At 47.9% G+C, this 16,078-nt stretch overlaps 1 protein-coding gene across 1 annotated transcript in view; it reads left to right on the forward strand.

Moving 5' to 3' along the window:
- The first annotated feature begins 899 nt into the window (after window positions 1-899).
- The window catches only part of LOC143926319 (cryptochrome-2-like), a 103,724-nt gene continuing 88,545 nt past the window's right edge, over window positions 900-16,078 (forward strand). The window contains 2 exon segments of the mRNA XM_077450235.1: window positions 900-1,257; window positions 10,705-10,813. Of these exon segments, the coding sequence (XP_077306361.1) occupies window positions 998-1,257; window positions 10,705-10,813 (369 nt within the window). The 5' untranslated portion in view covers window positions 900-997.

Raw genomic sequence — 16,078 nt, forward strand, 5'->3', positions numbered from 1 at the left:
GAGAGAGAGCCGCGCTGCACCGCACCACCAGAGAGAGAGCCGCGCTGCAACGCACCACCAGAGACAGAGCCGCGCTGCAACGCACCACCAGAGACAGAGCCGCGCTGCAACGCACCACCAGAGACAGAGCCGCGCTGCAACGCACCACCAGAGACAGAGCCGCGCTGCAACGCACCACCAGAGACAGAGCCGTGCTGCAACGCACCACCAGAGACAGTGCCACGCTGCACCGCACCACCAGAGAGCCACGCTGCACTGCACCACCAGAGAGACACGCTGCACCGCACCACCAGAGAGACACGCTGCACCGCACCACCAGAGAGAGAGCCACGCTGCACCGCATCCCCAGAGAGAGAGCCACGCTGCACTGCACCACCAGAGACAGAGTCACGCTGCACCGCACTACCAGAGAGAGAGCCACGCTGCACTGCACCACCAGAGAGAGCCACGCTCCACCACCAGAGAGGGAGCGCCACGCTGCACCGCACCCCCAGAGAGAGAGCCACGCTGCACCGCATCCCCAGAGAGAGAGCCACGCTGCACCTCACCCCCAGAGAGAGAGTCACGCTGCACCGCCAGAGAGAGAGCCACACTGCACCACCAGAGGGAGAGCCACACTGCACCTCACCACCAGAGAGAGCCACACTGTACCGCACCACCAGAGAGAGAGCCACGCTGCAACGCACCACCAAAAAGAGAGCAGGTCAGCGTCACTGCTCAGTGTGGGCACAATAGGAGACATACAGTACTAGCGTTGTATGGCCACAATAGCACTGATAGGACTGGGACACTGTAATATAAAGGGGACTGCGCTGTAAAGTGTATTATATACACACAGATGATGGAGATCTCCGGCTGTACACGGTGTTCTCTTCCCAGATCATATCACACATGGCCCGCATGTGACAGCCGGCGGAGACGCCCCCTCCATGGAGCAGCCGCCAATCAGACAGCGGGGCTGGCGGTGGGCGTTCCCGAGGAGCAGGCAGTCTGGTGTATGAGCCGCAGACACACACACAGGGGAAGGAGATCTGGCGGAGCGCTGACAGGAGAGCGGACAGAGCGGAGGAGTATCCCCTGGACGATGGAGGGCCCCGCGGTCAGCTCAGTACACTGGTTCCGGAAGGGGCTGAGGCTGCACGATAACCCGGCTCTGTTGGCCGCTCTGAGGGGGGCTCGCTGTGTGCGCTGTGTCTACATCCTGGACCCCTGGTTTGCCGCCTCCTCCTCGTCCTCCGGAGGGGTGAACCGATGGAGGTGAGAGGACAGGGGGCGGGGCTGGGGTCAGGGACACCTGGGAGGCTGCAAGGGCATTGGAGAGGCAGAGATAAATAGGCGGGCCATGGACGGGGTGTTGGTACCTAATTGGGGGTCATAGTTCCCTGATTGGATGATGTGTGACCAGGGGGAGGGGCCTTGTTTCTGTGGGACATACTGATGTCCAAGGGGAGGGGTCTGGTCCTTATGGGAGGAGCTTTTGAGCAAGGGGAGGGGTTTGGTGCTGATAGGAGGAGATGCAACAAGTGGAGGAGTCTGGTCCTCATGGGAGGAGCTTTGAGAAAGGGGTAGGGATTTGGTCCTGATGGGAGGGGCTTTGAGCAAGGGGTTGGGGTACTGTCCTGTTGGGAAAACTGGAAGGGGGGGGGAATCTTGTCCCTAGATTGGAAGAGCTCCAATCCAGGGAGAGGGTCTGGTCCTAATGGGTGGGCCTACAAGCCACTGGGAGGGGTCTTTCCCTTTTGGGCGGGGCTACAAGCCTGGGGAGAGGATGGGTCTTGTCTTGGTGAGAGAGGCTACTCACTAGAATGACTTGTTTTCACCAGTGACCATGGGGAGGATTTGGTCCTTGTGGGAGGGATTTGACCTTTTGTGGGAGATACTATTTGCCAGGGTGACAGGTCTTCACTTCTCACTGGGGATGGTGGGGGAGGGTGTGGTCCCCTCGGGAGGGGTGGGAGAGGTTAAATGTCCGGGTGAAGTACTTCCACTGTATAGGGGGAGGGGCCTGATCCTTGTGGGACAGACTTCAGGCCGGGGGTCTTGTTTTCTGTGGGAGGTCCGCCCACCTCACAAAAAATTAATTTATCAGCTACAAATAGTGTAGCTACTGACTTTCAATATATGGACACCTACCTGTCCAGGGAGCCTGTGATGTCGGCACCCTAGCCAATCTTCGGATCGGCTGTCGGGTGCAGCAGCAGCCGCCGCCATTGCCGGTAAGGGAACCCGGTAGCAAAGCCTTTTCGGCTTCACAGCCGCTCCCCTACCGCACATGGGTGAAGCCCGCTGCACCTTCTAATTGCCCCGGCAGAGGAAGGAGGGGGACCAAGCTTCACCGTGGCAACATCTCCGCAAGTGGGGAAGGGGACTTGTCAAAAAACGGGTCCTTGTTCTCCCCTCCCCCCCCCCCGAAAGGTGCTAAATGTAGCAGCGGAGGGGGGAGGAGGCAAATAAATTGAAGTCCCACTTTTGAATGGAACTCCATAACAACTCTTTTATGGAACATACTTGTTGGAGAAATTACCCCCTTATAAGGTTCTAGCCCAGATAGAGCAGATAAATCAAATGTAGGTCATAGTAACCAGTGGGAGAAATGTGTTACTGAAGGGAACATTTCCTGTGGTGGAGGCCAGAAGATATATCTATATGTGGGGTTGACCACTCAAAGGACCCGTTTGCTGGGTTCTGTATCCTATGGTGTAGACTGTTCACTAGATGGGCATAATTACCTGTGGAAGAGACGTTGCATTGGAGGGATAATTGCTGGGTTTGTAGTTCAGGGGTTGTACCTACCTGTAGGGTTGACCATTCTCTTGGGGAACATACTTGTTGAAGAAACGATCCGCTTGTTGGGTTTTATAATTCATGGGAGCAATTGCTTTCTATGAGGTCATAGTTACTAATGGGAGAGATGTGTTAAATGAAGGGATAGTTACCCGCGGTGGAGACCAGAAGATGCATCTACCTGTGGGGTTGACCGATCTCTTGGAGGAACATATGTGTTGAAGAAATAATCCACTTGTTGGGTTTTATAATCTTTGGAAGTGATTTCTCTCTCAGAGGCCATAGTTAGCAGTGGGGGAAACATCCTATTGGAAGGATAGTTACCTGTGGTGGAGACCAGAAGATATATCTATATGTGGGGTTGACCACTCAGGGTTCTCTATCCTGTGGGGGTGAGTGTTCACTAGGAGGGCATAGTTACCTGTGCAAAAGGGAGCTTACTAGGAGGAAATAACCTTTTGCGGAGAAGTCTCATTGGAGGGAGGTTACCTGTGGTGGAGACCAGAAGATGTATCTACCTGTGGGGTTGACCATTCTCTTGAGGGAGCGTACCTGAAATCACCCTCTTGTTGGGCTTATAATATATGGGAGTAATTGCTCTCTAGGGGGTCATCGTTTTTGGTGGGAGAATCCTCTTATTGGAGGGATAGCTACCTGAGGGAGAGATGTAATGAGATGGAAAGTTGCCTTTGGGAAAGTACACAGACTGGGAGACACTTGCAGAAAAGACCAAACCCAGCCAGATAATAACTGTGGGAGAAGACCGATGGGAGGGGGGCATAGACACCTGGGTGGGACCACCTGATCCATTGGTTTTCTCTTCTTTTGGTCCGGTAGCAATGTTCAATGGGGTAATTAAAGGGGGCACCTACCTACTTTGAGAAGGAGATGAGTAGATTCCTGAATGGCATTGATGCACAGAAGTTGGGATATGGGTATGTATGGATTGGATCATTTGGAAGTAGTCATCCCTTATCGTTGACTTTGTCAGCTGGTATTTCTGTGCCTATGGCCTGTAACTCTAAGCCCCTGTACACACGGTCGGAGATTTCGACAACCAAATCCGTCGGATTTTGCCCGTCGGATCTTGTCCGAAACTGTTGCATACACATGGTCGGACTAAGTTGTTGAAAAATCCGATCATTCAGAACGTGATGACGTAATTTCGTTACGATGAGACTACATTCAGGCTAGTAGCCAATAGCTCTGTAGGAATTTGATCTGAGCATGCGTGGCACTTGGTCCGATCAAAATTCTCTACACATGATCGGAGTATGTCCGATCGAACCAGTTGGTCGGGAAATATTTCCAACATGTTGGAAAATTGGGTCCGACGGAATCAGTCCGATGCATACCACACACAGTCGGATTATCCGACGACACGGTCCGATAGGACACATTCCGACGGATTCTCCGACCGTGTATAGAGGGGCTAAGGCTGGATTCACACCTATGCATTTTTAGAGCATTTTGCAGATTTGCACTACAAAATCAGTTCCATAGAAAACCATTATGAATGGACTGCAGTACAAATCTGCAAGATGCAAAAAGCACTAAAAATGCTTATATGTGAATCCAGCCTAAAGAGCTGGTGGCAGACCTGAACAGGTTTGATGTGAAAGGATTTATGAATATGTACCACCACCTCCTCCCCTTAGAATGTAAGCTCTATGAGCGGGGCCCTCCTGTCCCTTCTATATTGAACAGTACTGTAATTGTGCTGTCCCCCCTCTACATTGTATAGTGCTGCATAAACTGTTGGCGCTATATAAATCATGAATAATAATAATGTATAGAAACTTTGTATCTGTATAGACTTTGATATGGCAACATTCCATCTTCACGGCTCATTTCAAAGCTTGCTGTGGTTTTCTCATCTTACATAAGCAACATGTTTTTATTTTTTTTGTCACTTAATCTTGGCCAACCTACCTCGTCTGCGCCAAGACTCGTTCCGGAATGTTCTGCCAGGGGTGGATTCATCTTTCAGAACCAGTTTGGGAAGTTGAAGCAGCACTGGTTTCTGTTTCCTCTTTCTAATGCTGGAAAATCACAGGCTTGTTCTGCTCTGCAGCGGAGTTGGGTGGTGTTGTTGGCACTAAAATTGGTCTTTTATGGAACTTTGTATGAGCCGATGTGTGGATTGTTTAGATTGTTTGTTTATAAAGTCAATTTAGAAATAAAGAGATTGTATCACATGAATGCTTGTCAATAGGAGTTGTGCCGGCAATCTAGAATAAAAGACTAGTAACAGCAATAATAAAAATCATGTAAATGTGGATTCACGTGACAATAAATATTTCTCCCAGAAATTAAGTTTAGAATTCAGTTTTCTTTATTTAAAGACTTGAGATGTAGAAAACTCTACAAATGGGTTGTATTTCATTACTACCTGGGACTATCCTGGGGAATACTGACTGATGGAGCGGAGTGAATCCAATGTATATGTGAAGGATCATCTTGTTCTGTTTTATGTGTCGGGAACATTTTCAGAAATATATAAAGTGTGAAAAAGTGATCTAGGATATTGTCTATTCCATCTTAGTGTGTGGCTTAGAAGCATCCACATATTGTATAGTCCTAGGAAAAAACACCTTTTTGGTGTGTGTTGACATTTAAAGCGTTTGTTAACCCAGCATTGTTCCTGATATGTGTCTGCTGTACCATATACTTGTATGAAAAAGTATCCTGTTCTTTGTGTGAAATCCCTGGTGTTTCTGCCATTCCCTCTGCTTAAAAACTGACCACACTAAGCAGGATAGCACAGTGTGGTCATTTTTCTAGCTATGCTAGCCTGTTCTCCAATGATGAGACTTGTATTGACATGACCCACCTGCACAGCCATTCACTGGAAATTTTAGAGTGCTGCTGTTTCTCTTCCCCCTAACTCCTGACTGTACAGGAAGGGAACATAGACATCTGATATTCCCAAAGGTTCCATTGCTGGAGAGAGAATTATAGAGACTGCAGGTCTGGAATAAAAACAGTCTCCGTCATAGAGGAGGGTATAGGATAGGGATCTGCAATTAACGGACCTCCAGCTGTTGCAAAACTACAACTCCCATCATGCCTCTGGGTGTCATGCTTGTGTCAGTCTTGCTATGCCTCATGGGATTTGTAGTTCTGCAAGAGCTGGAGGTCCGCTAATTGCATATCCCTGGTAAAGATCTTCTTCTCCTTCTCCTTCTCCTTCTCCTTCTCCTCCTTCTCCTTCTCCTTCTCCTTCTCCTCCTTCTCCTTCTCCTTCTCCTCCTTCTCCTTCTCCTTCTCCTTCTTCTCCTTCTCCTTCTCCTTCTCCTCCTCCTTCTCCTTTTCCTTTTCCTTCAATAAACATATAGATGTGAACCAGGCTTAAGATGTTTAGTAACACAATGGGGTTAAAAAGACTAAATATAGCCCTTTATAGTACAAAAAAAGAAGATAATCACTACTGGAAGGGGGTAATTTTTTATTTTTTTTTGTTTTATTGTAGAACAGTGAAAGTGATATTTACAGTAGTGATTATATTGTTGTACTATAAAGGGCTCATTTTAGTGTTTTTTTTTTTTTTTTTTTTTTTTTTTTAACTGGCTGAATAATCGATTATGAAAATAGTAATCGATTATGAAATTAATCGATTAGTTGTTTCAGCCCTAGTCTTTTCAGAGTATAAAATTGCATAGTTTGTCCCAAGCACCAGATAATTGTCACCTGGCTTATTTACCTGCATCTGTTAATGTTTGAGAGTTTCCTGTGTCCCTAAAAGATACCCCGTGGAGACCTGAGGGTACATGACAGGGAAGCACATTGGCAATTTGTGAGTATTCTTTGTATGTCTCCTGCCACATCCCCCCTCTGGAGAGGGGCCATGTTATAACTTATATAACATCCCTTCTGTACCAGAATTTTGAAGAGGGGCTGAACTTCACATCGTACACTTTGATGTGTGCGCAGGAGACATTTCCCAGTTTTTGACTTCCACACAAATGTGGAAAAAGTTTTATTTTTTATTTTTCTGTGAACTATGAAGGATCTTTCCCCCGTTGACCTGCTAAGATAAAAAGTGTTGGTTTCTTTTGTGCACAGAGCCAACCCATCCCATTGTTAAGATGCCATTTGGTTACATTTTTGGTGTGGTGTCAGGTGTATGTAGCTCGGCCCTCGCAGGATGGGTGTGTAGCTCGGCCTTTCACAGGACAGGGCATAGCAGGACGGGGTGTGTAGCTCGGCCCTGGCAGGACGGGGTGTGTAGCTCGGCCCTGGCAGGACGGGGTGTGTAGCTCGGCCCTGGCAGGATGGGTGTGTGGCTCGGCCTTTAACAGGACAGGGCGTGGCAGGATGGGGTGTGTAGCTCGGCCTTTCACAGGACGGGGCGTGTAGCTCGGCCTTTCACAGGACGGGGCGTGTAGCTCGGCCTTTCACAGGACGGGGCGTGTAGCTCGGCCTTTCACAGGACGGGGCGTGTAGCTCGGCCTTTCACAGGACGGGGCGTGTAGCTCGGCCTTTCACAGGACGGGGCGTGTAGCTCGGCCTTTCACAGGACGGGGCGTGTAGCTCGGCCTTTCACAGGACGGGGCGTGTAGCTCGGCCTTTCACAGGACGGCGTGTAGCTCGGCCTTTCACAGGACGGGGCGTGTAGCTCGGCCTTTCACAGGACGGGGCGTGTAGCTCGGCCTTTCACAGGACGGGGCGTGTAGCTCGGCCTTTCACAGGACGGGGCGTGTAGCTCGGCCTTTCACAGGACGGGGCGTGTAGCTCGGCCTTTCACAGGACGGGGCATGGCAGGACGGGGTGTGTAGCTCGGCCCTGGCAGGATGGGGCATGTAGCTCGGCCTTTCACAGGACGGGTCGTGTAGCTTGACCTTTCACAGGACGGGGCATGGCAGGACGGGGCGTGTAGCTCAGGCTTTCACAGGACGGGGCGTGTAGCTCGGCCTTTCACAGGACGGGGCGTGGCAGGACGGGGTGTGTAGCTTGGCCCTCGCAGGATGGGGCGTGTCGCTCGACCCTCAAGGTATTTCCCTGTTTGTTCTGACTAGACACAGTCCTGCTTCTTAGCAGAAACAGAAAGCCTTCCTCCTTTCTTACCCATCATTTCCACAATCTGTCTGAGCTCACACCTATGGTAAGGCTCTGCAGGGGAGAGAAATGCAGGATGTCTGCATCTGAGTTGTCATATTCTATGGCAGGGATATGCAATTAGCGTACCTCCAGCTGTTACAGAACTACAAGACCCATGAGGCATTGCAAGACTCTGACAGCCACAAGCATGACACTCAGAGGCATGATGGGAGTTGTAGTTTTGCAGGTCCGCTATTTGCATATCCCTGTTCTATGGGCTATCTTTAGGAGTACAGTAGGATGAAGGAAGCGGGTAGAATCCGTTTTTGTGCAATAGCATACTTAGCCAGAGATGATCATAGTAGTATTTTACTCATACTATATTTATCATTGAACCAATACTCAAAGGCAGTACCCCCCCACGCTAGGGGCAGCCAGGCCCTCAAGGCATTTGACAGCTGCTAGTCTGGCACTTGCATGTTCAGGCAGACTGCAGTGGTCTGCTCTCCTCTTCTGGACTGCGGGCATGCAGGCAGCTGCAGCTCCAGTGCATGTCTCCTCTTCCAAAGAGCTAATTGGGAAACCGGTCTCATGTCCTGCCTCCTGATTGATAGGGAGGAACTGTAGTGTGAAAAATAGTAAATTCACTCGCTATCGTCTCACACCCTTTCCATTTTCATTACATACAATATTTTATCTGTCATCACTTAGGTTGGCTATAGATGATGCGATTTTCTTTCCTGCAGCCATGGGTTGCAGGAAAGCAAATTTCTTGATTTCCCCCCCCCCCCCCCCTATCAACACAGTCAATGTCAATGGGGGAATCCCTTCCGCAGAGCTAATGTGTTCTCCTGGGGGCAGATGGCAGGGACTTGTACGGGGAGCCTGCAGAGCACCGTGATTATTACTGGCGGATATAGCTTATAGTTTGATGGATCGACTTTGGTGCAAATCAGCCTGCCCATAGATGGTTCAATTCTTGGCTGGTTCAGCAGGGAGATTGAAACAATCTATGGCTGGTTTTAGCCTGAGTGCTTCTCCATGTAATGCAAGCAGATCATGGCTGATGGAAGGATCCTACAGGGTGGTCTTGCTAGCTTCTTGAAAACATCACAGCACCCTGCTTCAGTACTGCTCCCAAAAGCCCTCAGCCCTGATGCAAGCAGTGGGCTGGTTTTTGGAAGGTTTATTGCAAATGCCAAAATGCTTTGATGGGTTCTCAATTTGGAAGGGTAGGTGATCCTAGGAAGGCTGCATTGCCTAGGTAAAGCCTACATGTGATACTGAGCCTCCGTAATTGGAAGAACTGAAATCCAGTGAATGAAAGGGGCTGGCTAGGGACAATGAGGCTATAGAGGAAAGGACTAGATGATGCTGGCTGTCCAGCAGGCAGGAAATGAGGTGCACTTTTATTTAGACTTAGTATCTTCTAGTGCACCCCGTGAAAAGCTTAGTGTGCCGTGAATTCAGAGTAAGCTATTTCAGTACAGGAGAGGGGCTTTTACAATTGTGCAACAAGGCTGGAGATCAGCTTTAATATTTCCATCGCTTGCAGCATTTTTAAAGTACCTACCTTTTTAGCACCAGGTACCAAATGAAGTACTGGGTACTCCCAGGTATGGAGGAGCATGTGGCCCACTCCATGTGATAGCACTGGGCTGATCAGCATGGTCATCCTAGCAATCCATAGACATTCCTATACTACAGTACAACCTCAATGGTTGATTGTCTATATGGGGCTTTCCTTTGTTCTGGATGGTTATATAAAGTACTGGAGGAGTGAAAGGTAAGCAGTGCATGGATGTGTCTCCTGCATGGGCAAAGCACAGATTCACATAAGGCCCCTTTCACACGGGACGGATCAGTAATGATCCGCCCCGTGATGATCCGCTCGCTCAGCGGGGATCGCTCCGTTGTCCCCGCTGAGCTGGCTGCAGACAGAGTGGTCTCCGCACACTGTGCGGGGACCGCCCTGTCAGCTCTCCGCTCTCCTCTATGGGGGATCGGATGAGTACGGACCGTCTGTCCGTGTTCATCCGATCCGCTCTGCAGACGGATAGAAAAATAGGATTTTCCTCCGTCTGCAGAATCTGACTTTTGCGGAGGCGGACAATAGCGGGTGTCTACGGATGTTCATCCGCAGACACCCGCTGTCCCATAGGGATGCATGTATGTCCGTATTTCATCCGCAAACGGATGGATGAAATACGGACATATCGTCCGCATGTGTGAAAGGGGCCTAAGGCTTCCTGTACACTAGCTTTTGGCTTGTTTTTTTTTTTTTTTTTTTTTTTTTTTTGCCAAAGCTCCTAAGCTCAACTTCATAAAACTTTTATAAAGGTGTGTTAATATACGCATAGGATTTTGTCTGAGTTTAGGAGCTGCTACGGTTAGGGGAGCTTCAACCTCCCTCTCCTGCACACACAAGAACTGACTGTCAGCCTCAATTTGTGGTAACACCTTGGCCGGTGGCCAAAGTAGGCTACTGTATGTGTACATGAAGCCTAAGCCACGTTTTAGAGGTTGGTGTAGTCTACATACCGTCTTCTTTATAAACCAATCTGTGGTTCAACCATAGTCCACCAATAAAGAGTTGGCAGAAAAAGGCAATATGGGCTGTCATTTTAAAGCTACTGAAAAGAAAAGTAAATGTCTAACAAGAAGAGTGAGACTCTTGGTAATGGCTACTGAATATAGGCAGACCTTCAAATTCAGGTGCTGAGGTCTTCCTGCTTGGGTCCTCGAAAAATATTATTGTAGTGGTTGCACAACCTTCAAACATCTGCCAAGCAGTGAAGACACTGCTGTGCCGAGTGATCTTTTAGGTTCTGGTTGTGTCGCTTGTAATGGTATGTACTAAGCCTTGTCTGTTTCCCTCAGGTTCTTGCTCCAGTCTCTGGAAGATCTGGATTCCAGTTTACGGAAGTTGGGCTCCCGGTTGTTTGTAGTACGTGGACAGCCAGCAGATGTCTTCCCTCGGCTTTTCAAGGTGAGTCAGTGTAATCTGCATTCCGCTGATCTATATACGCTGAATACCATGGCAGAACATACAGAGGAGTCTAAATGCCATTAATATGCTTGCATGATCCACATTCTTTATTTTTTTTATATAATGCAGGCAGAGCCCACAGCGCTTTATAGAGGACATTAAATCGTTTTTCATTCGTGCTGGTCACCAAGGAGCATATCTGCTCTCCAGTGCTATTATTGTACTGACTGTGAGATTTGTGGATAAGTCACTAGAGGGGGTTCTCGGCAGCTCAGTGCAGCTAGTCTGTCTCATTCTTAACATATCAGCCAGATAGGTGATTGAAAAGAATGCACTCCCTAACTTATAGATGCTAAGAAGAAAGCCACCACAGACCGGAGAAATCTCTGGTGTCCATATTTATTAGGAAGGATATCCATGACATTGACCCTCCCTGTCTATACCGCCCCTCAACTGTGTTTCACCCACAGGGCTTAGTCATATGGGTGAAACACGTTGGTAGGCAGTGCCAGACAAGGTCTGTCAATGTAAAGCTTGTAGATCTCTTCAAGCTTGACATTGACTGCCCTCATCTGGGACTGCCCCTCAAATGCGTTTCACCCATAGGGCTTAGTCGTGTTGGTGAAACGAGTTAGCTGGGCAGTCCTAGATGAGGGCTGTCCATGTCAAGCTTGTAGATATCGTCTATCGTCAAACTTGGACTGTTCCTCCAAAGTCCTTGCATCCCATGTAGTGAAGTGCAACTGCTAAAACATGGGGGACAACAGACTGTGGGACCGGTTTTACAGCCTGAAGGGAGTCTGCAGGTGTGGAGTGTCAGGTAAGTAAAATTGCCCTTAAGGCCGCGTACACACGCGCGGACTGTTCGCCCAACCTTGTCCGCTGAACAGTGTTTGGGCGGACAGTCCGCTCGTGTGTGGGGCTTCAGCGGACAGTTTCAGCGGACAGTTGGCCGAACAAGGTCTTACGGAAATTCCGAAAAACTGTCCGCTGAAACAAGGTTTCAGCGGACTGTTCGCTCGTGTGTAGGCTTGTTCGGCCAACTAAGTCTCGCGCATGCTCAGAAAGGATTTCCACGTCGGAAGGTTGCATTGCAGTGTATAGGACGTCGTATTTTTCGTCCCGTCGTACGTGCCGTTCACGTCATCGCGCACGGTTTCAGCAAACTGTTCGTCCGTCGTGTGTGGCCATGTCCGTCCATGCTAAGTTTGAGCGGACTGTTCGCTCAAACTGTTGGACGGACAAAGTTGGGCCAACAGTCCGCGCGTGTGTACGCGGCCTTAGAACTAAATGAGCATTTCACCTTTGCCATGTGGGGGCATCACCGTTGCAAAGGGAGCATTTTATCTTTCCCTTGAGCTTTTAGGGCAAGGAAGTTGCTTTTCCAACATTGTAGCAGAGCTATATGGCCAGATAGTTTGGCAGAGTTCTTCTATATATAAAAAGCTTTACATATTTTCTTCCCAGTCTGCTTGGATCTTGAGCTATTTTTGTTCGCTGACCTTTACTGACGTAGTTTTTCTCCTCGTTATTTTGTCGTATTGTTGCGCTTTTGTGAAGTTTTCAGCTATTAAATTCAGCACATACTTTCTCTCCTCCGACCTGATCCTTTTAAGTTTGCCGTCAGAATTCTACAGGGAATTTATTAGACCATGTCTGCTGCGCCGCTTTGAGCAGCCCGTCTCCGAATCTTAGATGTTAAATATAGAAACCGCCAACGTGGGCACATACTCCACCACAATATGATAATGCAAACAAATATAAGAAAATGAATGAGATTTCCACCGGGGATCATCTTTTCTTGGCGCAGGCTGAAGCCGTGTTTCAAGAAGCATCTCAGCCCAGAGAGTATTAATTAGATGTTCCGCTTCTCAGCTGGGAAGTGTGTTGAATGCTAAATAAATTCTCAATTAAAGCTCAGGCAGGCGTCATGGAGGAGCAGAAAGGTTTTAGCATCTCTTTGCAATTATTTTTTCAGACTGTCAAGCGGAAAAGCCTAGCCTTATAAAATGGTTTTAATTTAAATCAAACCTGTGCTTTGCCCAAGTAGGGCAACAGGTTTTCTTTAATACCCCTTTTCAAGCAGCACATAGTCAACTTTCCTTTAGTTCTCAGCCAACGGGAGCAAAGAAAATGCCCTTTACATACAGGTATGGAGGAGTATGTTGTTCACTCAGTGTACCAGCACTGGAGCTTGGTGATTGGCCCAGCGCTGTCACTTGGGGACGCGGGACAGGAGACCTCAGCCCTGGGTAAGCTCCATCTAGAGAAACTTGGGGCATATGCAGGGTTTCTGCTGAACAAGGTGAAAAGGGGAGCATAGGTAGTGTCCATGTGTGCTGTTAGTGAACCTATTGCCTTGAGGTAGAAAGGGGGTGCCTACTAGGTGCAGCATTAAAATCATTCTGTCGCGATCAGGGGTCAGGCTCAAATTCCAGTTGCTGTAGCAAGGGGAAGCTCATACAGGGTTCAGCAGCATAAGTAGACAGGCAGGTTACCCTGGCAAATGACACAGACTCACTTGACGTGCAGAGTCTAAGTACTAACCGACGTTCACCAGACCTGGTGGGGGAGATGGATTTTGCTGCGCGTTAGCACAGGGTACAAGGCAGGGTTGTCCAATGGATCAGACAGGCTGCTGTCCAGCATCTTGGGTAGCTCAGTCAGCAGAGTTTTATTGTCAGACACAGCAGAGGTCCAGGTCTCATGAAAATGGGTCACAGGAGTGCAAAACGCACTGCACTCCTGTGATCCATAGAAGTACACCCAAATAAGCTTTGGCTATACTTTTCCTTTAAAGTCCAACTGAACTTTATCACAGGTACTCCTATAACGCCATCAATTTACACAGCACTTTACATATATTTTGAACATTCACATCAGTCCCTGCCCTCAAGGAGCTTACTATTGGGTTTAGTTGACGGGTTCAGTGATTGTTGTATGATGTACAGTTGTGCTCAAATTTTGCATACCCTCGGAGAAATTGGGACTTTGATATTTAAATATGACTGTTCTTGCCAAAAAACTGACTTTTATTTAAGGATAGTGATCATATGAAGCCATTTATTATCACGTAGCTGTTTTAGCACCTTTTTAAATTGTAATGATACCAGAAATCACCCAAATGGCCCTCATCAAAAGTTTCCATCCCCTTGAATGTTTGGCCTTGGTACAGACACACAAGGTGAACACACACAGGCTAAAATGGCAATTACAGGTACATTTCCCACATCTGTGGCTTTTTATGTTGCAGTCAGTGTCTGTGTATAAATAGACAATAAGTTTGTCAGCTCTCACTTGCACTGAACAAGCTAGATACTGAGCCATGAGGAGCAAAATATAACTGTTAAAAGGCCTGCGTAACAAGGTAATGGAACTTTATAAAGACTGGAAAAGGATATAAAAAGATAAACAAAGCCTTCAATATGCCAGTCAGTAGTGTTCATACACTTAAGAAGTGGAAAATTTGGGGATCTCTTGATGCCAAGGTCAGGTAGACCAAGAAAGATTGCAGCCACAACTGCCAGAAGAATTGTTCAGGTTACAAAGAAAACCCCACAGGTAAGCTCAGGAGAAATACCGGCTGCTCTGGAAAAAGGTGTGGTGGTTTCAAGGAGCACAATACGATGATACAAAAATTAGTTACATGGTCAAGTTTCCAGAAAAGCCTTCACTGTGCCAATGCCACAAAAAAGCCTGGTTATAATATGCCCAACACCTTGACCCGGCATACCTCTTCTGACACGCAGTACTCTGGAGTGATGAGACATAAATAGAGCTTTATGGTCACAACCATAAGTGCCATGTTTGGAGAGGGGTCAACAAGGCCTAACCTGATAATGACCTTGAGGCACATGGCCAAGCTGACCCTCCAGTGGTTAGGTGAAGGTTCTAGAATGGCCATCAGTCTCCTGAACTTAATATAATCAAGCCACTCTGGGAAGATCTCAAATGTACAGTTCATGCAAGATGACCAAAGACTTTGCATGACCTGGAGGCATTATGCCAAGACGAATGGGCAGTTATACCACCTGCAAGAATTCAGGGCCTCATAGATATCTATTATAAAAGACTGCACGCTGTCATTGATGCTTAAGGGGGCAATACACAATATTAAGAACCAACGGGGTGCAGACTTTTGAACAGGGGACATTTCAAGTGTGCTATTCTTTTTATTACCTATAGTTACAGAATATGATTCCCATAGAAAATAAAAGAAATGTGTTTTGCCTGCTCACTCATGTTTTCTTTAAAAATGGTGGATATGGTATATTACCACCTCTTCAAGGGGATGCAAACTTTTGTGCACAACTGTGTGTTATTGTACATGCATACTTAATAGGTATAATGAAGCTTTCCCTGTACAGTGATCACAGCAGAGTGCGCTCCTTGTATTGGTTCTGTCTGTGCTAGGAAGTGGCGGGGGGTGGGGGTAATCGCTGTGAGAAACGTGACGGTTTGCAGTCACGAGCCTAGTGGAAAAGCCCATCTCTCAGGGAGCCTCTGCTCGAGTGCTCTACTATCTTTGTCCTATTATTTGAGCTTTCTGCACAACTTCCCCTAGGAATCTTTGTCCTGCCAATGTGACTGTGACCTCACCGGGCTTGCTCAATAGGATTGTAAACCTGTTTTTAGAGCACGGGCTTTGTGGCAAAGCATCTAGGTCATGTACACAAAGAAAGCTGGAGGCCAATTACAACTGTGTGTTGATGGTGCTGGATCTAAAAATGCAGGTAATGTGGGGATGCTTTCAAGCTGCGATGAACCACCTCTGGCACTAAAATCTCTTGTTGAGCTACAGTTTACTTGATGCCACTGCAGCAGTTGGCATGGAGGGCACACACACTCTATATTACCGAAAGTATTGGGACACCTGCCTTTACATGAACTTTATTAGCATCCCAGTCTTAGTCCGTAGGATTCAATATTGAGTTGGCCACTCTTTGCAGCTTCAACTCTTCTGGGAAGGCTGTCCACAAGGTTTAGGAGTGTGTCTATGGGAATGTTTGATCATTCTTCCAGAAGCGCATTTGTAAGGTCAGCCACTGATGTTGGGGAAAAAAAGGCCTGGCTTACAGTCTCTGTTCTAATTCATCCCAAGGATGTTCTATCGGGTTGAGGTGCAGGCCAGTCAAGTTCCTCCACCCCAAACTGGCTCATTCATGTCTTTATGAACCTCGCTTTGTGCACTGGTCCCAATCATTTTAGTGGAGAGGGAATTATGGTGTGGTGGTGTTTTTAAGGGGTTGGGCTTGGCCCCTTAGT

This window comes from Lithobates pipiens, unplaced genomic scaffold, assembly GCF_037356315.1.
Source record: "Lithobates pipiens isolate NorthernLeopardFrog02 unplaced genomic scaffold, aLitPip1_a1.2 Scaffold_10, whole genome shotgun sequence".
Taxonomy (NCBI): Eukaryota; Metazoa; Chordata; class Amphibia; order Anura; family Ranidae; genus Lithobates; species Lithobates pipiens.